The following is a 27,768-nucleotide window of genomic DNA, read 5'->3' as shown; positions in this document are numbered from 1 at the left end:
GATGATTGGGTAAAGAAGAAGTGGTACATATATACAATGGAGAATTACTCTGCCACAAAAAGGAATGAAATACTACAATTTAAAACAACATGGATGGGACGTCATAGGAATGGCGGCAGCGGGGCGCACTTTCTGAGTTCTCCTCCGGATCTTATTACAAACGGGACCTATAACCCATCAAAGAACTCTTTGCTCATCACATAGAACAGCTAAGAGACTCGTGGAACGATTACTTGAAGGTGCGCTAATTGGGCGAGCAGGGGAAGGAAGGAAGGGAGCGGAATGAAAACTCGAGGCCCGCGGCAGCATCCCCGCCCTGGCGGGGTCCTGGCCAGTGGTGGTGGCGAAAACCGCAGTGGCACCCGCAGCTCCAGGCACGCAGGGGATCCCAGGGCGGAATGGAGAGCACAGAGACCAGGAGGTGGGCTCTTTCCCTGCGACCCACGGCTGATTTCTCCCGCCGGGAGGGCGGCTAGTGGGCCCTAGGGCGGACAAAGAACACAGACTCCATACCTGGACCCCTCCCCCGCCCCTCTCTTCCAATCCTACCCCGCCCTTCCAGAGACTTAAACTGGCCCCTGAACTGAGGAGTAGTGTCAGATTACAGAGGAGCCGCAGTAGTGCTCAGGCTCTGGGAAGCCTGACAGGCAGCCCTGACCCAGTAAGGAGACTGGGAAGAGTGTGATTTTGGCTGGGCTAGGAGAGAAGAGACTCCTCCACCCCCAGCCACCACCTTTTCTGGCCTGCGGGAAGAGGGTGACGCGCGGCTGGGCTGGGAGAGAGAAGACCCCTCCATCCCCAGCCCCCACCCTTTCTGGCCTGCCTAGGGCGGGGCAAGTGCAACTGCAGAGACACTCCCAGGGATCAGCAGTAAGGCAGACACAGCTCTGGGCTTTCAGCAGATCAGAAATCTCCCGCCCGCACCCCCCCCATACACACACACACTGAAGAAGTGCCCTAAGACTCAGGAGTACTGGACATGGGGCTGGTGGTGCTACTCTCAGTGTGCATATGTGCAGGCAAGGGCAGAAACTGCACTGACTTTGTAAAAACTATCATCCAGACCCCTCAGGCCCACGCATTTAAGTCTGCAGTCCCAAAGTCACTCTGGGCACCAGGTGACCGGCTCTGCCTGCGCAATAAGCAGGGGGCTCTTTGGTACAGCAGAGGACAACCTGGACATTGCTTGGTGGGCTTAGGCCGAGACTGTCGCTGCTTTTTGTTTTGCTTTGTTTTGTTTTGTTTTGCTTGTCTTTATATCTTTGATATCTTTGCCTGTGTCAAGTGGAGGTTATCGGGTGTTTTTACATGTGAATGTATTTGATTTTTTTCTTTGTTGTTGTTGTTGCTGTTCTGATTGGTGATTTGCTTTGTTCTGAAACTGCCCTACGAAGGCCCAGCTTAAGAGGCACAAGATTCAATATATCCAGAGGCCAACTCCAGACCAAACCAGAGTACTACCGGGTTTGACCTACAAGTCACTCACCCAGAGGAAATTCTCTGCAGGCACTAGAGCCCATAGAGGCCAAACCACATTTAAGTGGTCAACCCTCACACAGCAGAACGCCCTGTGGGGGGCAGGGCCAAGTCTCACAACAACGAGTCAGCCCAGGAGTTAACCCCACCTACTCACAAGCAAAAAGCAATTAAAGATCTTCTTGAATAGGACAATATACACAACACAAGAGTCACCTTTGGAGCACATGCAGAGGAGAAGAACGACGTAGTGCAAGTCAAATATAAAGGACACATACTACATAAGATAACCTAGCAAGAACTAAGAACTCTAGGGGATCTACCTAATACATCAAAACAAATACAGAGAGTCAGCCAGAATGGGGAAACAAAGAAGAGAAGAAACCTCCACAACTGGAACCAAATGAAGTAGATGTAACCAACCTTTCAGACACAGAGGTCAGAACACTGGTGATAAGAATGTTTAAGGATCTTAGAGAAGACATAAGGAAGGATGTAGAAATCATAACAAACAATCAGTTAGAACTAAAGGACACAATTACCGAAATTAAGAACTTACTTGAAGGAATTACCAGCAGGTTAGATGAAGCAGAGGATCGAATCAGCGACTTAGAAGACAAGGTAGCAGAGATCACCCAAACGGAACAACAGAAAGAAAAAAGAATAAAAAACAATGAGGATGGCTTAAGAGACCTCTGGGATAACATCAAGCGCGACAACATGCGCATCATAGGAATACCAGAAGGTGAAGAGAGGAAGCAAGGGATTGAGAACATATTTGAAGTAATAATGTCCGAAAACTTCCCCAACCTGATGAAGGAAACCAACATACAAGCCCAGGAAGTGCAGAGAGTTCCAACCAGGATAAACCCAAACAGGTCCACACCAAGACACATTATAGTTAAAATGGCAAAGCTTAAAGACAAAGAGAGAATCCTAAAAGCAGCAAGAGAAAGACAGAGGGTTACATACAAGGGAACTCCCATAAGACTATCAAATGATTTTTCTACAGAAACATTGAAGGCCAGGAGGGAGTGGCAGGAGATACTCAAAGTGATGGAAAACAAAGGCCTACAACCTAGATTGCTTTATCCAGCAAGGCTATCATTTAAAGTTGATGGAGAGATAAAGAGCTTTCTAGAAAAAAATAAGCTAAAGGAATTTATTACCACCAAGCCAGCATTGCAAGAAATACTAAAAGGACTTCTGTAAATAGAAGAAAGATCAAAACAACCTAACTACAAATTTAAAAATGGCAATAACTATGTACCTATCAATAATCACTTTAAATGTAAATGGATTAAATGCTCCAATCAAGAGACATAGGGTGGCTGACTGGATAAGAAAGCAAGACCCTTGTATATGCTGTATACAAGAGACTCACCTCAGAACAAAAGACACACACAGGCTGAAAGTGAAGGGTTGGAGTAAGATATTTCATGCAAATGGAAACGAGAAAAAAGCTGGAGTTGCAATACTTATATCTGACAAAATAAACTTTAAAATGAAGAACATACTAAAAGATAAAGATGGGCACTATATAATAATAAAGGGATCAATCCGACAAGAGGACATAACCCTAGTAAACATCTATGCACCCAACATAGGAGCACTTAAATATATAAAACAGGTACTGACTGACATAAAGACAGAGATCAACAGTGACACTATTATAGTAGGGGACTTCAACACACCTCTGACAACAAGGGACAGGTCTTCCAGACAGAAAATCAATATGGAAACAACAGCCTTAAATGATACATTGGACCACTTGGATTTAATTGATATTTTCAGAACATTTCACCCCAATGCTGCAAAATACACGTTTTTCTCAAGCGCACATGGAACATTTTCCAAGATAGACCATATGTTAGGCCACAAAACAAGTCTTGATAAATTTAAGAAAATTGAAATCATACCAATTGTCTTCTCTGATCACAATGCTATGAAATTAGAAATGAACTACAGGAAAAAAACTGGAAGACACACCAATTCATGGAGGCTGAATAACACGTTCCTAAATAATGAATGGGTCAAGCAGGAGATCAAGGAAGAAATCAAAAGATATCTCGAGACAAACGAAAATGAAAACACGACGACCCAAACAAAATCTATGGGATGCCGCGAAAGCAGTCCTAAGAGGGAAATTCATAGCATTGCAGGCCTACCTAAAGAAACAAGAAACATCACTAATCAACAGTTTATCTTCACACTTAAGGGATCTGGAAAAAGAACAGCAAAATAAGCCCAAAGGGAGCACAAGGAAGAAGATAATAAAGATCAGATCAGAAATAAATGAAATAGAAACCAGAAAAACAATACAAAAGATCAATGAATCCACGAGTTGGTTCTTAGAGAAGATAAACAAAATCGACAAACCTTTAGTCAGACTCATTAAAAAAAAGAGAGAGAGGACCCAAATTAATAAAATCAGAAATGAAAGAGGAGAAGTGACAACGGACACTGCAGAAATACAAAAAGTTTTAAGAAGTTACTATGAGCAACTATATGCCAACAAATTTGACAATTTGGAAGAAATGGATAATTTTCTAGAGGCGTACAACCTTCCAAGGCTAACTCAAGAAGAAACAGAAAACCTGAATAGACTGATTACCACCACGGAAATTGAATCAGTAATCAACAGTTTCCCAACAAACAAAAGCCCTGGACCAGATGGCTTTACAGGTGAATTTTACAAAACGTTCAAAAAAGAACTATCACCTATTCTCCTCAAGCTCTTCCAAAAAATCCAGAAGGAAGGAAGACTCCCAAACACTTTTTACGAAGCCACTATCACCCTGATCCCAAAATCAGACAAAGACACCACAAAAAAAGAAAATTACAGGCCAAAATCTCTAATGAACATAGATGCAAAAATCCTCAACAAAATATTAGCGAACAGAATTCAGCAATACATTAAAAAGATCATTCACCATGATCAAGTGGGATTCATCCCTGGTATGCAAGGGTGGTTCAACATCCGCAAATCAATTAATGTGATACACCACATTAACAAAATGAAAAATAAAAATCACATGATCATATCAATAGATGCAGAAAAACCATTTGATAAAATCCAACAGCCATTTATGATAAAAACCCTTAGGAAAGTGGGAATAGAGGGATCATATCTCAACATAATAAAGGCCATATATGACAAACCCACAGCTAACATCATACTCAATGGGGAAAAGCTAAAACCATTCCCCCTAAGATCAGGAACAAGGCAAGGTTGCCCACTATCTCCGCTTCTATTCAACATAGTGCTGGAAGTTCTAGCCACAGCAATCAGACAAGAAAAAGAAATAAAAGGCATCCAAATTGATAAGGAGGAAGTAAAGTTATCATTGTATGCAGATGATATGATACTATATAGAGAGAACCCTAAAGACTCCACCGAGAAGCTATTAGAGCTGATAGATGAATTTAGTAAAGTAGCAGGATACAAAATTAATATTCAGAAATCAGTTGCATTTGTATATACCAATAAAAAAACATCAGAAGGAGAAATTAAAAAAACAATCCCATTTACAATTGCTCCAAAGACTATAAAACACCTGGGAATAAATTTAACCAAAGAAGTAAAAGATCTGTACTCAGAAAATTATAAGACACTGAAGAAAGGAATGAAGGAAGACATAAATAGATGGAAACACATATCATGTTCATGGATAGGAAGAATTAATATAGTTAAAATGTCCATACTGCCTAAGGCAATATACATATTCAATGCAATTCCTATCAAACTGCCAACGTCGTTTTTCACAGAAATAGAACATATAATCCTAAAATTTATATGGGACCATAAAAGACCCCGAATAGCAAAGGCAATCTTGAGAAATAAGAACAAAGTGGGAGGTATAACAATACCTGACTTCAAATTATACTACAAGGCTACAGTAATCAAAACAGCATGGTACTGGCATAAAAACAGACACATAGATCAGTGGAACAGAATAGAGAGTCCAGAAATAAATCCATGCCTATATGGCCATTTAATCTATGACAATGGAAGCTAGAATGTACGATGGAGTAAAGATAGTCTATTCAATAAATGGTGCTGGGAAACCTGGACAGACACATGCAAAAAAATGAAGCTGGACCACCTCCTTACACGATATACAAAAATAAATTCAAAATGGCTTAAAGACTTAAATGTAAGATCTGAAACCATAAAATACCTAGAAGAAAATATAGGAAGAAACTTCTCAGACATTACCCGGAGTAAGATTTTTACTGATATATACCCTCGCTCGAGGGAAGTAAGAGAAAAAATAAACATGTGGGATTATATCAAACTAAAAAGTTTTTTCACAGCAAAGGAAACCATCAATAAAACAAGAAGGGATCCTACTGAATGGGAAAAGATATTTGCCAATGATATATCTGATAAGGGATTAATATCACAAATCTATGAAAAACTCACTCAACTCAACTCCAAAAAACAAACGATCCAATTAAAAAATGGGCAGAGGACTTGAAGAGACATTTTTCTAAAAAGGACATACAGATGGCAAACAGACATATGAGGAAACGCTCAACCTCACTAACCATCAGAGAAATGCAAATAAAAACCACAATGAGATACCACCTCACCCCAGTCAAAATGGCTATCATCAATAAATCAACAAACAACAAGTGCTGGCGCGGATGTGGAGAAAAGGGAACGCTTGTGCACTGTTGGTGGGATTGCAGATTGGTGCAGCCACTATGGAAAACAATATGGAGGTATCTCAAAAATCTGAACATGGAACTACCCTATGATCCAGTAATTCCACTCCTAGGTATCTATCTGGAGAAATCCAAAACTCCAATTCAAAAATCTTTATGCACTCCTATGTTTATTGCAGCACTATACACAATAGCTAAGACATGGAAACAACCGAAATGCCCATTGGTAGATGACTGGATTAAGAAACTGTGGTACATTTATACAATGGAGTATTACGCAGCCATAAAGAAGAAAGAAATCTTACCATTTGCAACAACATGGATGGACTTAGAGAACATTACGTTAAGTGAAATAAGTCAGACAGAGAAAGATAAGTACCATATGATCTCACTTATTTGCGGAATCTAAAGAAAAGAATAAGTGAATGAACTAATCAGAAACAGTTTTGGAGACAAAGAGGAAAAACTGAGGGTTGCTAGATGGGCGGGGGCGTGGGAGTAAGGGGGAAGGTGAGGGGATTAGAAAACAATCAGTAACCACAAGATGGCCACGGGGTTTGAAAATTAATCTGGGGAATGTAATTTAGTGGTTATCAGAGGGTAAGGGGGTTGGGGGGTGGGAGATGAGGGTAAGGGGGATCAAATATATGGTGATGGAAGGAGAACTGACTCTGGGTGGTGAACACACAATGTAATTTATAGATGATGTGATACAGAATTGTATACCTGAAATCTATGTAATTTTACTAACAATTGTCATCCCAATAAATTAAAAAAAACCAAAACAAAACAAAAAAACAACATGGATGGACCTAGATGGTATTATGCTAAGTGAAATAAATCATACTAAGAAAGACAAATCCCATATGATCTCACTTATATGTGGAATCTAAAGAACAAAATAAATGAACAAACAAAACAGAAACAGATTCATAGATAACAAATTTATGGTTGCCAGATGGGAGAGGGGTTGGAGGGCTGAGTGAAAAAGGTGAAGGGATTAAGAAATACAAATTGGTAGTCACAAAATAGTAACAGGGATGTAAAGTATAGTATAGAGAATATAGTTAATTATGTTACAACAACTATGTATAGTGCCAGGTGGGTACTAGACTAATCAGGGGGATCACTGAAAAAATTATATAAATGCCTAACCACTATGTTGCATACCTGAAACTAATATAAAATAATATTGAATGTCAACTATAACTGAAAAAAAATAAATCTAGGTATTTGTATCCAAAATGTCTAAATAACCTCTTTATTTTTGGTTTTTGTAAAAACTTTGTGCTACTCAAAAACTTAATCCACATTCACTTAATAAACAACTCTTGACTATGTCAATTAATTGGTAGTCCTTTTAATTTTTTTTCTTATAAAGAATTACCAAAATAGAACTGAATTTATTACACTAAAACCTACCTCCATCTGTCAACCCATTCCTACATAAGAATTTTTAGGTTAAGCAGGCTACCAATGAAAAATGCTGTAGCAGAATTATTGTATCAAAAAAACACTTCTATTTAAATCATTTTCAGAGACTGCTCTTATGGGTACAGTTGGTTTCACTGAGGGGAAGCTCTGTGTCATTACAGAGATGAATGGAATCTGAGTCAGAATACTGATTCACAAATCTGTGGTCCGATTTCTTGGGTGGACCTCTCAGGTGACCAATCCAGGTTATGTCTACTGTGTTTTTCTAAGCATCCAACTCAAAGAGGACTTTTCAGTTCTTCCTTTAAGCCACAGATCCACAGCTGTCACCAACACTTGTTAAACAAGTTTCCCATTAATTACCTTCTGCTATTGCACCCAACCCTTAAAATCCCAAGTATCATTGTGGTTAGCACATTTGCCTGAGAACCACTGATCACGACAAAAGAAGTGAAGAAGTTTTCTTTATCTTTACTGATACCAACAGCAGATATATCAGCACATTATGTATAGGTAAGTGGAGATTTGTTTGCCTAAAATTCTGACATAAATAGAAGTAACACTATTTCCCTACTATGACTCCCACCCAAAGGTTGTAGTAAAATAACTGAGTTTAGGAGGAATTTGTAATTCCTCCACAGCATTTTAAATTTCTAGCATGGAGATAACTCTACCAAATACGTGCGTTTGTGTCTGGAATCTGTAGTTTTATGTAGTGATTTGGGGAGTGCTTCAGAAAGGTGACATGTGGCTTGACATCCTGTGAATGAAAAATAATATGAATGTGTGATTATTGTAAGGTGAAGAGGAGGAAGCAGAGAGAAATTTTTTTTCTCTTATAAATCAAATGTTAAATTGTTCTTCGTGGTGATCATGATTATGACTCCCTTGTATTTTTTAAACATCTTGTGCTTTCTAAAGTGCTTCCATGAATATTGTCTTGAATTTTAACAGTATCATTGATTCATAGGTGTTTTCTATAGAATCATATATACAACAATGTATTTTTATCTGTAAAACGTTGATAAACTAGAAGAGTTTAATTATGCATTGATATGTACTGTTTATTTTTAAAGTATCTAATTAGATAATTATTATGTTAACAATAATCATTAATGCCATTCTAAAAATGTACTTTTAGCTCATATGGTGTTTTCATCAAAATATACTCATATGCAAAACAGTAAAATTCAGAGAACCTAATCATAAAATATTTAATGTTCAGACAACTGTGAAATATAAACACGTGCTTTATACAAATATATATTTTTAAATGTGTATACTGAGTCAATAGTTGCGCTCTTTAAGACACACACACACGCATTTTCACAGTATCAGTATTCATGTAAAACGTTATTAGAAAGAGTGCATTCACTGTGACAGAATATACTAAGAACATTTTTGTCTTGAACTAAATAATTTTTGGTTTTGTAATTTTTTTAATTAAAGATATTATATTATAACCCTGACGTTTCCCTATTAGCCACGTCTCTGATCTATTGGTGAAGAATCATTACTCACCTTTAAAAGTGAAGAGGAAACAGTATGATTGTTTTGTTTTGCCTATAAGATAGTCATCACTTTAATGCTGGGGGATGATTTTCTTTTTATTTATATGGCACCTCCTCCTTCTCCTTCAACATTTTGAAACTTGTGTGCGGTCCTAACCTGAATGATTTCAAAGGATTAAAGCCACTGTTTCTAAGCACTCCAAATTACCTAGGGAAGATTCAAGCACTAATTCATTGGTTAGCTTCTCAGAGTGAGGCATTAATCTGGTTGCTGAGAAGGGCTGGGAGGGATTTGGCAACATGGTTGCTTCTGCAGCTGCATTTGAGGAGACTTTAGTCAATCCAATGTTTGCATTTGGCTGCCCGAATGACAAAACAGCCAAGAGGAAGGGAAAGAACACAAGAAGTAGAAATCAAGACTTCAAAACCACATTTTATCAATTTTAATTTTTTTATGGTATTCCTATAGGATGGAATGGGTTGAAAACACTGTAGAATTTTACATTTACAATTCCTATCCTCTTTTTCCATTTTGATTATTGCTTGTCACCACCTCAGATACTTCTCTGGGTTGTAAAAGAAAGAAAGCTGTGGTTAGATCCTTGTCAAGGTAGAGACATGGTCAGAGGTTTTTTTGATAGCAAGATCAAATTAATAATCTGGATCCTTTTCTGGTAATTCCCTTTACATGACTTTTCAGGAGAATTTGTAGTATGGACTACCAGAAATATTGGCTAAATAGTTGAGTGATTTTTCTGCCTGGGAAGTCTGTCATTTTTAAGCAGCTATTTAATCTACACCATGGTTTGTAAGATTTTTAGGTTATGAGTAAAAGTTTGCTACAACCCAGAGTAGCATCTGCGATGGTGACAAGCAATAATCAAAATGGAAAAAGAGGATAGGAATTGTAAATGTAAAATTCTACAGTGTTTTCAATAAAGATCAATTAAAAATAAATTCTGATACCTGATGTCTCCAGTTGTGTACTGGAAATTTAAATTACTCTCAAACTCAAGATATAAAATATTTACCATTTCCTCCCCAAGTACCTATTCTAGGCTTAATTTTACTCTTGAATTTCATTTCAGTTCTCTACTTTCAAACCATTGTGTCTGGATGAAGTCTAAAACGTCTTATTTGATTGAGTTTTAATAGACTTAGATTTATTTCTATACTTAAAAGAATACAAGTTCTTAAAACAACTTGTTGATTTAGGGAAAAATTTGCCCAAATCTATATGAAGTACTGTTCTGAGGTAAAGCTTTAAAAATAAAACTAGTCCAAACATGAAATGTATAAATATAAAGTAATTAGTAAGAGTTCATGGGAGACAGAAAAGTAAAGAAAGGGTGTGGGGCAGATTAAAGAAACAAGAAGTGAACAAAGTAGTTTTGGTGGGGCTAAATGCTTATGTAATGAGGTAAGTGCTTACCCATCAGTGAAAGGTGAACTATATTTTGAATTTGATAGCTAATAAATATGTACTGAGAGTTTAAAGTCTTTTGAGAGATATCAAACAATAATACTTGGAAATTTAGGAAAGGTATGAAAAATGGAGATAAATTAGTTATAATTACAATGGAAACATATGTTTGTCTTAAAAAGAGAAGTATCACTTCTGTACAATATTTTATATAACATGTACTACAATATATTAATATAGTTTCACATCTTTGTTTCTTCCCTGTTTTGGGATGACTCCTATGTTGACATATCAGTTAAGTTTCCTCAGTTAACTACCAGTCTGATATCTCCAGTTGTGTATTGGAAATTTAAATGTCTCTCAATCTCAAGATATAAAATATTTACCATTTCCTCCCCAAGTTATCTCTTCTAGGCTTCATTTTACTCTCCTTTACTTCTCAAGGTAAACTCTTGCATCATCTTTAACATATTCCCGTCCTTTACCAATATAGCTAACTAAATTACCAAGTTCTGACAAATATTCTACTCCAAATTTTCTTAAATTCATAATTTTCTTTTATTACTACCATCATTTTCTTTTATTACTGTCCTTAATATCCCTTGATTCATTCATTCACTCCTCAACATGCATGATCTATAAGGTGCTAGACACCACACTAGGCTCTGGGTATAACACAACAAATAATGACATGGCCCCAGGTGACAACGTGGTCAAAACTAGAGGTAAAAAGACTGCTGTGTAAAAACAAAAATTATTTTCAATGTAGACCCATAATTGGCTGGGCCATGGGAGACTTCAGAGAAAATGAGATGACAGAATTGAGTGATAAAGTTTGAGTGGAAGCTCACTGGGTAGACGTGAGGCAGATATTTTAGGCAAAAGGACCAGAATGTGCAGACATGGAGTCATGAAAGAGTCTGGTTGAGCGTGGAACTCTGAGTAATTTGAAATGACTGGCACATAGTTTAGAAACATAGGTTGGAAAATAAGATGAGATGGTGGAGAAGTTGGCCTAGGACAGAGTCACAGTTTATTAATAGAAACATGAAAAAAGAGCAGAGTGTGGGGTACAAATGAAGAGAAGTTCACAAATGTGATAATGGCGTTGTAAATATTCTTTTCTGATGCCTACCATTTTCTCAGTGGGGTAGGAAGTAAGGTTATCAGCTAAGACTAAGAATGGGGTGGGTGGTGCTGAAGGTTTGAGGAAAAAGAAGCAAGAAATAGTTTTAAAACAGAGTGAAAAAAATCAATAGAGGATGGATTTTAAAAGTGAAAGAATTCTTGTTCTCCTGAAAGCATCAACCCAATTTATTTTTTATCTGAGATCAAATACATAATACACACTGCCCCTTATGCTACTTTTAATCTGAAAAACTTGACAATGTGATGTGTCTAGATGAAAGATAGATGTGATTTCCTTAAGATATCACATAATTAAGTGAGAATCTGCATCACCAGGAGTGTTAAAGTGCAAATTATTAGGCCTTTTTAGGAATTTGAATTCAGTAGACCTGAGGTAGGATATGATAGTCAGCATATTTAATTAGAACTTCCCGGTGATTGTGATTAAGATTATCCTCTAATCATACTTGGAGGAGTCCCAATTTTCAAGACAAAATCTCAACATCTTTGTGTGGCATCAAAAGTCCTTCTTGTTATTGCGTCTTTTTCTGTAAGTCAGGATTCTCCACAAAAACACAACCAATAGGATCTCTAATAGACGATAGACAGATATAAATTTATGGGCATATAGATATATATGATATATTATAACCAATAGTATCTATCTATCTATCTATCTATCTATCTATCTATCTATCTATCTATCTATCTATCTATCTATCTATCTGCCTACCTACCTATCATCTATGTATCATCTATGTACCTGGAGATTGAGAGAGAGATTTTATTTTAAGGAATTGCTTCACACAATTGTGAAGTTGGCAAGTCTGAAATTCATAGCACAAATTGGCAGGCTGGAAAAATCAAGCAGGATTTTTATGTTATACTCCATAGCAGAATTCCTTTTTCTCCCAGAAACCTCAGTTTCAGCTCTTAAGTCCTTCATCTGATTGGATGAATACCACCCACATTATCGAGGGTAAACTTTACTTAAAGTCACTGATTATAAACGTTTATCACAATTACAGAATACCTTCACAGCAACATGTCAAACAGTGTTTGACCAAACAACTGGTGCCTATGGCTAGGCACCATAGCCTAGCCAAAGTTAACATGTAAAATTAACCATTACACTCTCTAACTTCATTTTTGGCCAATACATGGCTCACAGTTTGCTGCACAAAAATTGAACTGCTGGCCATTCATTGAGCATGGTACATTGTTCCCTCTACCTACATGTCTTTCCATGCCTCTTTGTCTGGAAAGTTCCCACAAATCCCTCTTTCAACTTAGGAAGAGGCTCTCAACATGTATTTGCTGTATAAATGACACACAGTGAAAATACCTAACTTATTTATTGCAGGTTGATCATAGCATGCTCATCTATAAAACATCTCTTTAAACCACAGCCATAAACAAGCTACTAAGAGCGATGGACACTACTCTGACCCAACATAACACTTCATTTTTGTTTGTGTTCTTTGTATATAATAAGGACATAACAAATAATATAGGCTCATAATCATACATTAAAAAATTTATGGTAGGTTTAGGCATAAAGAACTTCTGAGACATTTTCATTCCCCACTCTTTCCTCCCAGCCCATCAAATTCTTCATTTATTGATACTAACTAACTCTGGCACTACCCATTGATTATGGGAGGGAACTAGATGCTAAGTGTAGATAACTTGGCACCAACTCTTAGACTTCTGAAAAATAATTTCATAGCACAATCCACAGAGGTTTGATCATAAACTTTCAGGTAAGCTCATGAATTTTTTTCTTCCAGTCATCTGTCCCTCGCTCCCTCTCTCCTTTTTCCCCTCCCTCCCTTCCTTCCTTCCTTCCTTCCTTCCTTCCTTCCTTCCTTCCTTCCTTCCTTCCTTCCTTCCTTCCTTCCTTCTTCCCTTCCTCTCTCCCTCCCTCCCTCCCTCGCTCTCTCCCTCTCTCCCTCCCTCCCTTCTTTCCTTCCTTCCTTCCTTCCTTCCTTCCTTCCTTCCTTCCTTCCTTCCTTCCTTCCTTCCTTCCTTCCTTCCTTCTCTCTCTCTCTCTCTCTCTCTCTCTCTCTCTCTCTCCACGTCTTTTGCTATTTTGCCTAAATTGTGGAGTTTCTAAGAGTGAGCAAGAGGAAAGAAATAAAGATTTGGAATGATTGATATTTCTGATGTATCCTTCATATTTATGCCTTTTACTTGCAGACCAATCAGAACTTCTCGTACATCTTTGCCACTATGGATGATTGCCCTCATTGTGTTTGGAGTGTTGGCAATCCTGGGAATAACTATTGGTCTCCTGGTTCATTTTTTGGCAATAGGTTGGTAAAGAATACATTTCTATTTATTTCAGTTTGTTGTAAACTTTATTTCCATTTCTACAAAAGAAAAAGAGACAGTTACAAGTAATGAATTATCTCCCTTTAAAATTCTTATTTCTGGGATTTTGGGAGATCCCAGAAATAAGCATTAACATTTACCAAACACTTTATTGTAAACATTGTTTTGAATATACACAGGTAAAAATATATGCCATATAGAGATATGAATACATAGATAGATAATTGACAGATAGAAAAGTACTCTATCAAGATGGTATTATATATGTCACTTTATAATTAAGATATTACACTTACTTTATGTGAAGAAGAGAAACCAAAGAATATTGAATTTTGACTAATTTTTCCTTATAACAAAAACATTAATAAAAAATCCCTTTAACATGGATTTAAAAAGACTTCGGAAACATAAGTTGGAGTTGTTTTTAAAAAAACATATGTTTTAACTTTAGACATAATCATATTTATATCCTGCTATGAAAGACAAGCAAATCAGCATACTTATACTTCTCATTTTTCTCCCACACTCCCCATAGTTTATTAGCAATATTATTCTTTGTCAATTATCAAAGTTTATAACACTTCATTCTGGTTTGTAATCATAATCACTACAGTTTTTTAATTTTGAATATGTATATATTAAATGGAGGATGTGGTCATCATCATCAACGCTTTTTCTATGACTTTGTCATGTTTGGAGTTTTTTTTCCTACAAAGCTATACATACTCATAATTTAAAGAGTCAAATTGGCAGAGCTTTTTATGAAAAATGCAGCTCCTCCCTATGTCCCATTTCTCAGAGGCCACCACTTTCAACTCTTTAAGTTGATTCATAATATCGTTATATTTTTCAGTTATTGGTGTTATCTATTCACTTTCTACTATGCAAGATGAGGATTCCATAGTCATTCACACCCTGGCTACATAGGTCTTGATTTGAGATTTCCCTTCAGCAACATTTTGGGGATGACTTGTAATTGTCTCCTGGTTCATTTTCTGGCAGTAGGTTGGACTTAATTTCATAATGATTGCATTCTATATTTCCTTTTAATTATTTTATTCACTCAGTTGTGGTGAAATCTATATACTAGGAGCTTTGTAGGAAGTATACATTTTTGGCAACTTGAATGTCTACTCTTAACCTTAATTAATAGTATAGAATTCTGGATTGAAAAAAAATTTTCCCTCTGAATTTTGAAGATAAAGCTTTATTGTCCTTTTGCTTTCAAAGGATCTTTTTCTTTGTATTCAGTGTTTTGAAATATCATGGTAATGTAACATAGTGTGGATCTTATTTTCATCCATTATGCTGGCAGTTAGTAATGTGACATTGTCTATATCTTATTTTTATCCATTATGCTTTCAATCTAGAAACTCATATACTTTAGCATTTATTTTAAATTATGTCTTTGATAATTTTCTTTCCTCTTTCTCTCTCTTTGGAGATCCTATAATTTGGATAGTGGACTGCCTAAATGTTGCCTCTAATTTATGTATATTTATCTTTTTATTTTCTACCCTTAGTTTTTTTTTTTTTTTTTTTAAATCACTCTCTTGGTCGTTTTCTCAAATTTATTTTCCAATCCTATTGAATTCTTTGTTCCTGTTATATATTTAATTGCTAAAATATATTCTTTATTATCTAGCTATTTAGATAATATATATTATCATGTTCATTTACATAATATTTTGACCTTCTTTCTTTCTTTTTTTTTTTAAGTATACTGATAATTAGGGTTATTTCAACAAAACAACCTAGATAGAATGGTCTATATTAAAAGTCATTGTCAACAGACACTCCTCTCATAAACAGCTTCCAGTCAGCTCTTTAATCCCCAATCTTGAAATTAAGAGATTAATGCGTACAGTTGGTCTTCCACAACAGCAGACTTCCAAATGCAGATCAAAAACAGTACAGGTATTTATTGAAAATAATTTGCATATAAATGGATATGCACAGTCCAAACCCATGCTGTTCAAGGATCAACTGTATTTCATATTAGACAATTTTGTCAAATATATGTTCATCTTTTAGTGTCTGCTGACATTTAAGATGGGGGATTAAAGAGCTGACTGGAAGCTGTCTATGAAAGGAGTGTCTGTTGACAATGACTTTTAATATAGATCATTCTATCTAGGTTGTTTTCTTGAGAGAACCCAAATTATCAGTATACTTAGTTAGGTTTTTGCTCTGGGATTGGTAAGAATTCCCAGATGAGAAAAAAGTTTCCCTTGTTTTGTCCAGTGGAGATATTCTGGGCTTCTGGCTTTCTGTAGTCAAGTTGCGGGGGGGAAATGGGGGGTAGAAATCCAGCATATGAATTTTGTGTACGATGTACCTGCCCTCATCTGTGTCTCACTTTCCCTGATCTAAAAACAGCAGTTGGGTAAGACACTGGGATCTAGCTGTTTCAACCAATCTTCCTATTTTTAATCACACTTTCAATTCTACTTCCAGAAGTGTCTGATGCCATTTAGGGATCTTTGGTTTAAAATGGCACCCATTTTTACTTCCCCCACTGCAATACTTTTTATCCTTTGGATTCATCACATCTAGTCTGTCTTAGCCTTGTGGTCATAATGTATCATTTTTTCTTAGAACACAACAAGCCCTTTTAAACTACAGATTCAAATTTATTTATTCAATTCTTTTGTCAGGAATATCAATTATGCATTTGTTGGATCACCTTTGCCTCTCACGTTGTTTATTCCCTCAATAATAATTTTATATTGGTTTCTATTTCCATTTCAATTTGCTTGTTTTGCTCAAGCCTGTCTTCCACAGCACAACATTTAAAATTTATATCTGTTGTTTCCAGTGTGGATTTCACATGTGACAGTCTTACTTTCCTCTTTCATTTCTTTACTGAATTCTCCAGATTTCCTTCATCATTAAATTGTTGTATATTTTGAGCTCTTTATTCTACAATATTTTGAGGACAATAAGAAGTAGTAATTGAAACTCTTCCTCTGTTACCTTGATAATTCCTCCTCTAATATTTATTTATATTTTTCCTCCTTTGGCTTTTCTCCCCTTCAGCATCTATATACAAACTCCCTATTGGTTCCATTGTAATTATTATTTACTCTTTTTGATTTAGGTGAGATTGTTTTCTAAGGAACACTGTGGGAAGTGAGTCTAGGGTTGGCTCATACACTAAGGGAGTTTGCAACTTATACTTTGGTTTGTCCTCTCAAACATTCTCTTATCCAGTCTGTTATTGTCTTTAATACTAGGGCACATTAACCTTCAGTTTTTTTAAAAAATTTTTTTATTAGTTTCAGGTGCACAAGACAAAGTAATACTTAGACATTTATCATTTATTTCCCTCACTGTGTGAATCCCCCTCCTCCCATCCACTATCCCTCTGACTTCACACAGAGCCACTACATTTCCACTGTCTCTATTCCTAATGCTGTACTCCGCTTCTTGTAAATATATATATATATATATACATAAAATCATAGTTGGCATTCATTGTCATTCAGCTTCAGGTGCACAGCGCAGTTACCTTCAGTTTTTAATAGTTAAGAAGCTAGGGAGGCACTGAGGAAAGTTCCTTAATTCTCAGACTCTTTAAATTATGATAGAGTGATCCCAACTTTTTCCTTTCTCTATCCTGGCTTACCTCCAGCAGGTTGCCTCAGCTGGGAAATTGGATCAGATATAATAAAAATGGCACAGTAGTATGGTTTCACTTCTATTTTCACTGCTGACATTCTGCAGGGTCAAATATGTGTCTACACAAATATTCCTTATCTTTTTCCAGAACCTGAAGTCTTATTACTCAAATCATAGAATCATTGAGAACTTTTAGAAAATCTTCATTTAACACAACTTGTGAGAAGATGTATCTCTGATCTATGTCATTCCTTACCTTAGTGTATATTTCACAGCTTTTGGCATGTTTGCTTCATAGTTTTTAGTTTGGAGTTGTGGCTGTTTTCTTATTTTCCTTGGAATTGAGCCCTTTATCCTTGTCTTTCTCCGCACCCCTGCCAGGGCATAGAAGCAGGACACTGTAGAAGAAGTGCTTATACTCTGCCACTTTTAAATATGTGTTCTCATAATTCATGCTTAAACTCTGTTATTGCACCTAGAGAACACTCTTAGTACAAACAAACAAACAAAAATGAACATATGTGTTTGTGTAAGTTTTCTTTGAAGAAATAAGTTATAAGTAGTAAGTCATGGAAAAGTTGTAAAACAATTTCCTTCTTTCTGCCCTTTATCCATCGTTATCAATTCCTATTGACATTTGAATCACCTATAGAGATGGGAATATAAATCATGACTTATTGATATCCCATCCCAAGGGGTTATTTTCATCTCATCAGGTACCAACAGAGCACAATAACTGTATTCCCAGTGGCCTCAGCATAGTGAACAATCCCAGTAACCCATTAGGATTGCTTCATACAATTAAATTAAAAATAAGATACTTAAGAGTTGATTTCCTTGTTCTAGAGTATGGTTTGTTAGTCTTAAATGTCTTACTCATTCCATATGCACTTTATTCATTGGCTCTGCAAAAAGTGTTCCAATAATAAAAACTGTGCGTATCTTGCCAAATTATTTGTTTTTACATTGAGGAATATTCATAGCTGTCTAATTGCTGTAATAGGTAGAAATATTTAGGAATCTAATTGAAGAACTGAAGGATACATTGTTGAGTATTAAATTATGAAAAATAGAGTTGAATCATTTCAAGGTCTATTTTTTGCTACTTATTGTAAAACCTAATAAACTGCCATTGCAAAGTTTGATTTCTATAGTAAAAGATCCATGACTTACAGACAAATTAATTACAATTAATAATTTTCATTTACAAACTATTATTTATAACCAATCCATTTCAGCATTTTGTTTAGAACTTTCACACTTTTTTCAAAATATTTTCACTGCATTTACAATGACAGATCATATTTTATTTCAAGTATAGTATCTCTCTTCTCTGCATTCATGTAGGACTTATAGTTGAACATTTAACTATATCACTTAATTAATCGCTTATTAGTACCTCATTAGTAATAATTTCATACATATTGAGCCTGTCTCTTCCAAAGATGACTTTCAAAGGCAATGATCATATTGCAAACTAATATTAACATTTATTTAATGCTTGTCATATGCAAGGCACTGCCAGATGCTTAATATCTATCACATATTAGAGGTAAGATATATTATACATCAAATAGCTTAGTATCTATGAAAATTTAGGAAGGAAATATAATGGATTCAATGTGGGCTTTGGACTCAGATCAAGTTTTTCTTTTTTTCTTTTTTTTTTTAACAGGACTTTATTCGGGAACAGTGTGTATGTACTTCCAGGCCTGTTTTCCAAGTCAAGTTGTTGTCCTTTCAATCTTAGTTGTGGAGGGCGCCGTTCAGCTTCAAGTTGTTGTCCTTTCAGTCTTAGTTGTGTCGGGCGCAGCTCAGCTCCAGGTCCAGTTGCCGTTGCTAGTTGCAGGGGGCACAGCCCACCATCCCTTGCGGGACTCGAAGAGTTGAACTGGCAACATTGTGGTTGAGAGCCCATGCTCCAACCAACTGAGCCATCCAGGAGGCAGCTCAGTTCAAGGTGCCATGTTCAATCTTAGTTGCAGGGGGCGCTGCCCACCATCACTTATGGGACTCGAGGAGTTGAACCGGCAGCCTTGTGGTTGAGAGTCCACTGGCCCATGTGGGAATCGAACCGGCAGCCTTACGGAGTTAGGAGCATGGAGCTCTAACTGCCTGAGCCACCGGGCAGGCCCTCAGATCAAGTTTTGACTTGGCTTTTCTTAATAGCTATATGATATTTGATAAGTTACTGAATATCTCCGAAACTACATTTCTCTAAAAAAGAATGTCACTTCATATCATTTTCATAAAATTACATAGTAAATACTTAGTAAATGGTAAATATTTTTATTCAGTATGAGAACTGATTATTCTAGACAGTAATCTTATTTATAGTATGTGGTCATATGTGTCTCAGTCAAGATGTGACTCTTTCTGACCTCTTTCTGATATATATGTACTTCATTCTTTGTCTAATAAACAGTTGCCACAATATCCAGGTTATCTAATCAACTGTGCCAGGAAAAGTCACAGCATTTACCAAAATCTAATATGAGCATAATATTTACTAGGTGATGTTACTATGTAATTTATATCTGGATTTGAAATCCATTTAACTTAAATAATTCTTGGGTCATTTCTTTATCTCACAGAAAACAGAACCTACTACTACCAAGGTAGCTTTAAAGTGCTGGATATACCATTTAACAGAAATTATGAAAGGGAGACATCACCGGAAAATAACCATCTTAGCAAAATTCTCGAGACTAAGGTAAATAGTTTTTAGTATTTCCTATATTTATTTGTTAATTTTCTGACATATAAATATATTATTGGAATTTGATGTTTGACTATGTTATCTTTAACAGATGATTGATGCATTTCAAAATTCTAGCATTTACAGACAATATATCAATTCTCAAGTCATCACGCTGGTGTAAGTAGCAAACAATAACCCATCATATATACCATTATGCTTAAAGTTCCTCTGTAAAAAGAGTCTATTGATATGTTATAGTCATTAAGCAATTAGTTATTAACATTCAACATTATTCTAAAGTGTCAGATTAAGTGTTGAGTATAAAACTGAAGCAAAGATCCGGCTCTATAGTTTAGTTCATTAGCTATATTGAGAATGTATCAATTCATAAATTACAGATGATGTATCTCTCTGGTTTCATAAGTCTTTATGACCAGCAAACATTAGATGGTCCCTAAGATCAATATTTAATGCTCTGACATTTTTATTTAGCAATAGCATAAATTAAGACCTTGTTTTCTCATATCTTTCTCCTTGCAAGTCAGCTAAACACCTTATAGAACTGTCTAAGAGCTCTTAAAGGGTAGAAAAGAGCATATTCACACCAGACTTTGATGCCAAGGAAAGCCTTCTAGTCACCATAACAAAAAGTAAAATACCTATGATGTGTTCTCTGCATGTGGGTTTGGAGAAGCATGGTATAGCAGAGGGAGGCTTAGAGTGGAAGTTAGACAACCTGAGCCCAGCCTTTATCTCTTAGTGCCCTAGAGAGCCTTGGGCAAGTCACTGTATCACTTTGAGTCTGCTCCCCTATCTATGAAGTATTGATAATAATACCTACACTGCTTCTCTAATAAAACTGTACTCAGGATCAAAGAAGTTAATGTAAGTTAACGTGTGTGGAAATATTTGCAAATAAACACACTTCAAGTGAAGGGAACTGTTGCTTTTACCTTCAACAATACCACCAGACTATGTCTCCCTTCTTTCTCTGCTCCTGGAACTCATGAGACTCGTGGAATTGCAGAATAGATCAAGCTTTCAACTAGCATTAACCTTGGGGCTCAATTTGAGTATTGGAAAGAAATGGGAGACTAAAATTAAAGGGCCCGTGTACCTCTCAGAGAAAACTGCAACCACTGGTAGGCTTTTCTGTTTTCTTATGTATGTAATTTCAGGTACCTACACAGAGCATGGGCCCATAGGAAGTGATGGAGAGGCAGTTTTTTATTTTGGCACACCCTGTTATGATAATCAAACTTGCATGAATTGAGTGCATCCTAGGAATGATTACTGATTTATATGCCAGAAGATTGGTCATGCATTAGGGAGATTCAAAGCAAAAGAATGACACTTCAGACACTAGTCTCAGGACTGCTTGACAATTTTTACATGGCTGTTGGCCAGCCTCTTGGGTTGCCCATCTCTTTCCCAATTACAAACAAATCTTCCCTGAACACGATAGTCACATTAATTTTCCTCAAGCATGGTTTTACTCAACTTCTCTTCACTACTACCCTTTCGCTAGCATTAAAGACCCTCCTTCATCTGAGTCCAATCTCCTAGACACTGTGGTAACTGGCTGTCTGGGCACAGGTGGACAGTGCACAGTGTAAAAACCCTGGATTATAGAGTCAATTGTACTGAATCAGGATCCTACTTTAGTCGCTGTGTAATCTTGAGCACATTAGGTAATCTCTCCGACCCTCAATTTTTCCTTGTCTTTAAAATAAAGACAATGACACCAAGGCTGCAGGGTTGTGGTGAAGACTAAATGTGATAATAAAGGTGATAACAGAGTACCTGGAACCCAGCAGATTCCCAATAAATGCTAATAAATGTTATTGCTCTCCAATTATTCTGGAGTGCTATTCTTCCTCTTCTCTGCCTGATGAATATTTTTTGCTTGATGATGCAGTGGGGAAAATACTGAAAGTTCCAATGTGTATGTCAGGTCTTTCATGAAATTTTCTGTGGTCTGTTAAGAAAAAAATGATACATCCTTCCTCTGACTATCTGCATATGAGATACACATCTTACCATTTCTGCCTCATTTATTATAGTCCCATTTGTAGTGCTCGCTTCGGCAGCACATATATTATAGTCATTTATAGATATGTTTTATCTCCCTTAATAATCTGGAAATTCCTTGAGGGTAGGAACCATGTCTTAGTCACCATCACGGCACCCTATAGTACCTAACTCACTTGCTTGTCTATAACATTTGTGCAACTAATGATTGATGGATGCATGAATAAATTATCCCAGTTTTTCTACCTTGTGCCTTAGGCCTCTCCTATTTTTCATATTTGTAGAACTGCTTGCCCTCTAAACTGAGTAACATAGTTGCATGCATACTATCACCGAGTAAAGGTAGACAGATGGATAGTCCTGTGAGTAAAGTGAAAGTATTGCACAAACCCATAAAAAAGCAGAAGAAATCGAGATATGAGGAAAGAAATGCAGTATTTTTTTTAGCAACATACGACACCTTTATGTTGTTTCCAGTCCTGATGACAACAGTGTGATAGCACATATATGGCTGATATTCAAGGCTCCCAGATCAATGAAGGAAAGCACAACAAGAAGAATAGAAAATATCTTACGTCAGATGCTAAATAACCACTCACGATCCTTGACTGCAGATCCTAATTCTCTTAGGCTCGTGGGTAAGTTTATGCATTAGCTGGGAGGCGTATTACTTTTCATCTTTTTATCCCTAACACATAACACAAGCACCAGACGCAAATCTGATCCCCAATAGTTTCAAAAAAATGAATGTCATTGTTTTATATCAGAGCAATAATTTTTATTCTTCATTATTAAAAACACATTCAAATCATAATAATGCCATACCTTAAAATTAGTTCTGAGGGGAAAATGTTGCTTCTTATTCTAAAGCAGGTAGTATGACTTTGAACAATTCCTGTAAGTAATGGTGTGTCTTGCTATTTTTTCATGATATATAACTTTTCAAAACAGCCTAGGATCTGCCATTATGACAGATCACTTTTCTAAAAGTTATTTTTGTATATTGACAGAAATCGGGTTCACATGTAGGAACTTCCTGTTCTTCTAAAGAATGATATTGGCTATTTTCTAGATAATGCAGACTACAATTCCGATTAAATAAAAAGAAGTCCCTCACATGGAGCTATGAAGATGGTATTTCCATATCACACATTTATTTATAGTAAAAGAACAATTCAAATAAACCAGTGTTCTTTCCTTTTTATCAACATTTTATCGTGAGATTCCAGATTATTTCTGGTCCTTCTTGCTCTGCTGGACCTACCACCTTACTTCATGGGCCCCTGGGCCATTGGATTAATGTGAGGTATTAAATTTACCGTGTTCTTTTGGTTCTTTTTCAGAAATCAGTAAGGTCAATGCGGAAAAGATTATTAACAGCCGTAAGTTCATATACTTTTTGATTAAATGTATGAGATGATCTAAAACATAGCAGTCATGATTTGTTACTCTTGGCCAGGCACAGCTCTAAGTGCTTTATATATAACTTATTTAATTCTCACAACCATTCTAAAAGTAGGTATTATTATTACGGCCTCATTTTAGAGATGGGGAAACTGAAGCACAATGGAGTGAAATAATTTTCCCAAATTGAACTAGGTTGTAAATGGTGGGAACAGAATTAAAACCACGGAGTCTTGTTGCAGAATTCATGGACTTAACCATTACTTTATCTGACTCCCACAGCTTTCATATTCTCCAAGTGCTGAGATGTCTTGGAGGTACTATGCTAGGTATGGAGGTGATTCAAGGAATGCTAGTGATACCTGGACAGATTATTTTGTTCCTATAAATGTAACATAGTGTCAGACAGAACATACAAGAATAATTCACTTCACTGTCAGCTTTGTAATCCAATAAACAGTGTCCTCCTATTCTCAATGAAACAAAACTGACTCCATTTGACAGGCTGTGGGAGACGAGCAAGGATGTCAGCTACATATGATAGAATCAAGGGAGGTTCTGCTGCTCAGGAGGGAGAGTGGCCGTGGCAAGCAAGTCTCAAAAAGAATGGCCAACACCACTGTGGGGCATCTTTGATCAGTGAAAAATACCTAGTGACTGCAGCTCACTGCTTTCGAAAGTAAGTTCATCATGTCGCCCAAGGCTAGGAAGACTAAAGGCCCTGGAACAATTCCAGTTTACCCTTATTATCCCAGTTTAATCATCAGTATCACTTCCTTTCATTCTCAATAGCATCCTGGAAGGTTTGAGAGAAAAATTGTATGGTAAGCCAATAAGGCTTTCCGACCTTACCAGTCATATGACATATTTTTCTCACGTGATTCTTATCTCACATCACTTTATACTCCAGACATCCCAAACTATATATCGTTGCTCAAACCACCTTCCCGGTCGGCACATCTGTCTCTCTCTCCTCTTCTTTTAGGCAAATATGACTCAGCTCTATAGTTTCATCCAAAACGCCACATTCCTTAAGGAATCTTCCGTTCCCTAGAGCACGCAGATTTAAACCCTCTTCTTTTGTGGCCCCACTAATTGTATATACAACCATTTAAGCAATTATAACTGCCTGTGTTTATGCTATTTTTCCTTGTTTTAAATTTCTTGAAGGCACGGGTTATTTGTTTTTATTTCTGTATCTTTATTGCCTTACGTAGTGTGTGGTATAGGGGCCCAAACAGGATTTTCAAAATGAGTTTAAAAATCATGTTGTATCACTGCCAATGGACTATCCAACAAGGAAATAGTAATGTCGTATTTCTATTATTTTGAAATAAATACAAAATGCATAATTTTTGTTTCTTTAGGACACAAAATCCCAGAAACTATACTGTCAGCTTTGGCACCAAAGTATATCCATCCTACATGCAACATTATGTTAAAAATATTATTATTCATGAAAACTACATGCAGGGTGAACAACATGATGATATTGCAATTATAGAGCTCACTGAAGAAGTTTTATTTAATAACGTTGTGCATCGAGTTTGTCTTCCTGAGGCCACACAGGTTTTTCTACCAGGTGAAGGAGTTGTTGTTACAGGATGGGGAGCACTTTCATATGATGGTAAGTTCAGTGAAAACTTGACGTAGTGTGTAAGGTTTTTTTAAAAAAATTAGTGATCTAGGTACAAAGTCATCATTTACCTCTGGGTGCCTGGTACTCTCAGGGGATCTCTCAGGAAATAGAGTTATGACTTTGCAAATTTCCTTGGTTTGGAACACTCCAAGGAGTCCAATCTGTTAGTGGAAATTCCCTAATCTGGAGAACCTAATTTAGAAAAGTTCTGTTGCAAAGATGTAAGAAGAGAGAACAGGACATAGAAAGGAAGCATTAGGAAGCTGTTCCAAATTATTCTTTGAACATTTCTTTTTAATTGATTTGAGTCAGGGAACTGAGTGGGCTTTTTTATCATAATAGGCACGAGTCAAATACATGACTTACGTACAGAGGACAAAACAAATTTTCCGTCCTGCTCTGTTTCAGAGCAGCTCTCTTGCTGATATTTACTTCCTATAGGTGTATACCCAGTGTTACTTCAGAAAGCACCTGTGAAGATTATTGATACAAACACCTGTAATTCTAAGGAAGGATATTATGGCCTGGTGAAAGACACAATGCTATGTGCTGGGTACCTGGAAGGAAATGTTGATGCCTGCCAGGTAAGTCTGGACATTATTCACACTGACCATGTAATGTTAAAATAACTATTATTTTTTGAAAATTATCAATATGGAGACAATTCTATACTGCAATTAATTTGCACTTTGATAATCCTGTCAAACTCTCTCTTGGCTTTGGCACTTAAGTAATTCTCCCTTACATGCAACATAAGTTTGTGTTTAATAAACACGTGTGTTGGACTTACTCTGAACCAAGCACAGATTGAAGTCCTTTACAAATATTAATCCATTTAATCCTCATCACACCTTGTGATGTAGTTACTACCATTATTATCATTTTATAGGTGAGGAAACTGAGGCAGAGGAAGGTAAAGTAATTTGCACAAGGTCACACAGCTAAAAAGTGGGAAGATTGGCATCCAAAACAAGGTAGTCTAGCATTACAGTCCATACTTTTAACCATACTTCAATAAAGAATCAGTCTCAGAAATTTTTCAGTTACTTCCAGCCCACTTCTCTTACCTTCTTAGCTTTCTCATGGGTACTGGGTCTGGGCCTGCGTACTTTTCTCATATATTTGGAGTATATCAATAACATATGTCTCCCAAAGATTTCTCGTAGAACTAGACCTTGTAACATATCAGTTCATGCCTTCAAAGTTCAGTAGAAACTCAAAGAGCCCTAGGGAATATATTCTGGCTAGTCATTGTTACGGATAAGGGTGAAGCAAGGATTTACGCCACACCTTCCCATGGTCTCTATGAAGTACGAATCACATACTTCATCTGGGCTTCTCACTTTGTGTGAGTAAAATATCTGGGAGTATTTTCTCTTAATGACAAATATTCTTTGCTTTCTTTAGGGTGACTCTGGAGGACCTCTAGTTTATCCCAATTCTCGAAATATTTGGTACCTTGTTGGAACAGTGAGCTGGGGAACAGAATGTGGTAAAATCAATAAGCCAGGAGTCTATATGCGAGTGACTGCCTACCGCAACTGGATTGCCTCCAAGACTCATATCTAAGAGAAAAGCATCTTGTAGAAATTATCTTAGGTCATTTTTACATGTTACTCCTATTAAACATGTATTCTAAATTAGTGTGTATAATGGGTTTCAAAAGAATTGTGGTCCTGAGGGAATACTTATGAACTTTAATTTTAAGCAGACGCTACATGACAAAACAAGAAGTCTCATATTTAGTGGAAAAAGGCCTAAGCAAAGTACTCCTATCAAAAACTGACTTTTACTATTTGTTTTCTATTTCACGATCCCACATCGTAGTTATCTCACCATAACATAAAGCTTTTGGTTTTAGACATTCAGACTTTATGGAATTATGTCCTTGTCCATTGCAAGTTACCTGGCAGCACTGTGAAAGACTGGAACCAACACCTCCTAAGGGTTGGGTTAGAGGATGCTGTTTGAAACATCAGCTTTCATGTCTTAGTTTTTGCAGAATGGGTGTTGCTGTGAAGTAAATCTGATCAGAATTTAGGCACTGAGTTAGAGTCTCTTATTTTGGATCTTGGCCAACTCGTGCAGTCATTGTGAAAGAATTTCACTATCAGCAAAACTGGGCAAAATAACACATTTTAGATGTACAGAGACCAGGTGCACCAATTCTTCAGTGTTGATACAGCTTTCTGTAGAAATTCCTTATTTGTATCATATATAAAAAGAAGTAGCTATGAACCATGAAAATGTGTAGAGCATTTTAATTAAAACAAATTTAAAAGCAGACTATTTTTGTTCAACACAACAATTTACTTTCCTTTGTTTTTGTTTGATTTCTTAAGAGTCTTTTGCAGGTGGCTTTTTCTCTTTTCTTTTTCTGTTATTGCTCCTACTT

At 36.5% G+C, this 27,768-nt stretch overlaps 1 protein-coding gene across 1 annotated transcript; it reads left to right on the top strand.

The window, feature by feature from the left end:
* Positions 1-282: 282 nt before the first annotated feature.
* On the top strand, positions 283-26,942 carry LOC117022067 (transmembrane protease serine 11B-like protein). Its single transcript, XM_033105743.1, has 10 exons — positions 283-374; positions 13,843-13,958; positions 20,193-20,311; positions 20,409-20,476; positions 22,808-22,968; positions 23,674-23,712; positions 24,239-24,413; positions 25,102-25,361; positions 25,815-25,957; positions 26,781-26,942. The coding sequence occupies exons 1-10, from the start codon at positions 283-285 to the stop codon at positions 26,940-26,942; spliced, it is 1,335 nt and encodes a 444-aa protein (XP_032961634.1).
* Positions 26,943-27,768: the final 826 nt, after the last annotated feature.

Source organism: Rhinolophus ferrumequinum, chromosome 5 (assembly GCF_004115265.2).
Source record: "Rhinolophus ferrumequinum isolate MPI-CBG mRhiFer1 chromosome 5, mRhiFer1_v1.p, whole genome shotgun sequence".
Taxonomy (NCBI): Eukaryota; Metazoa; Chordata; class Mammalia; order Chiroptera; family Rhinolophidae; genus Rhinolophus; species Rhinolophus ferrumequinum.
The sequence above is the reverse complement of the archived record's forward strand: the minus strand, read 5'-3'. Positions and strand labels throughout refer to the sequence as shown.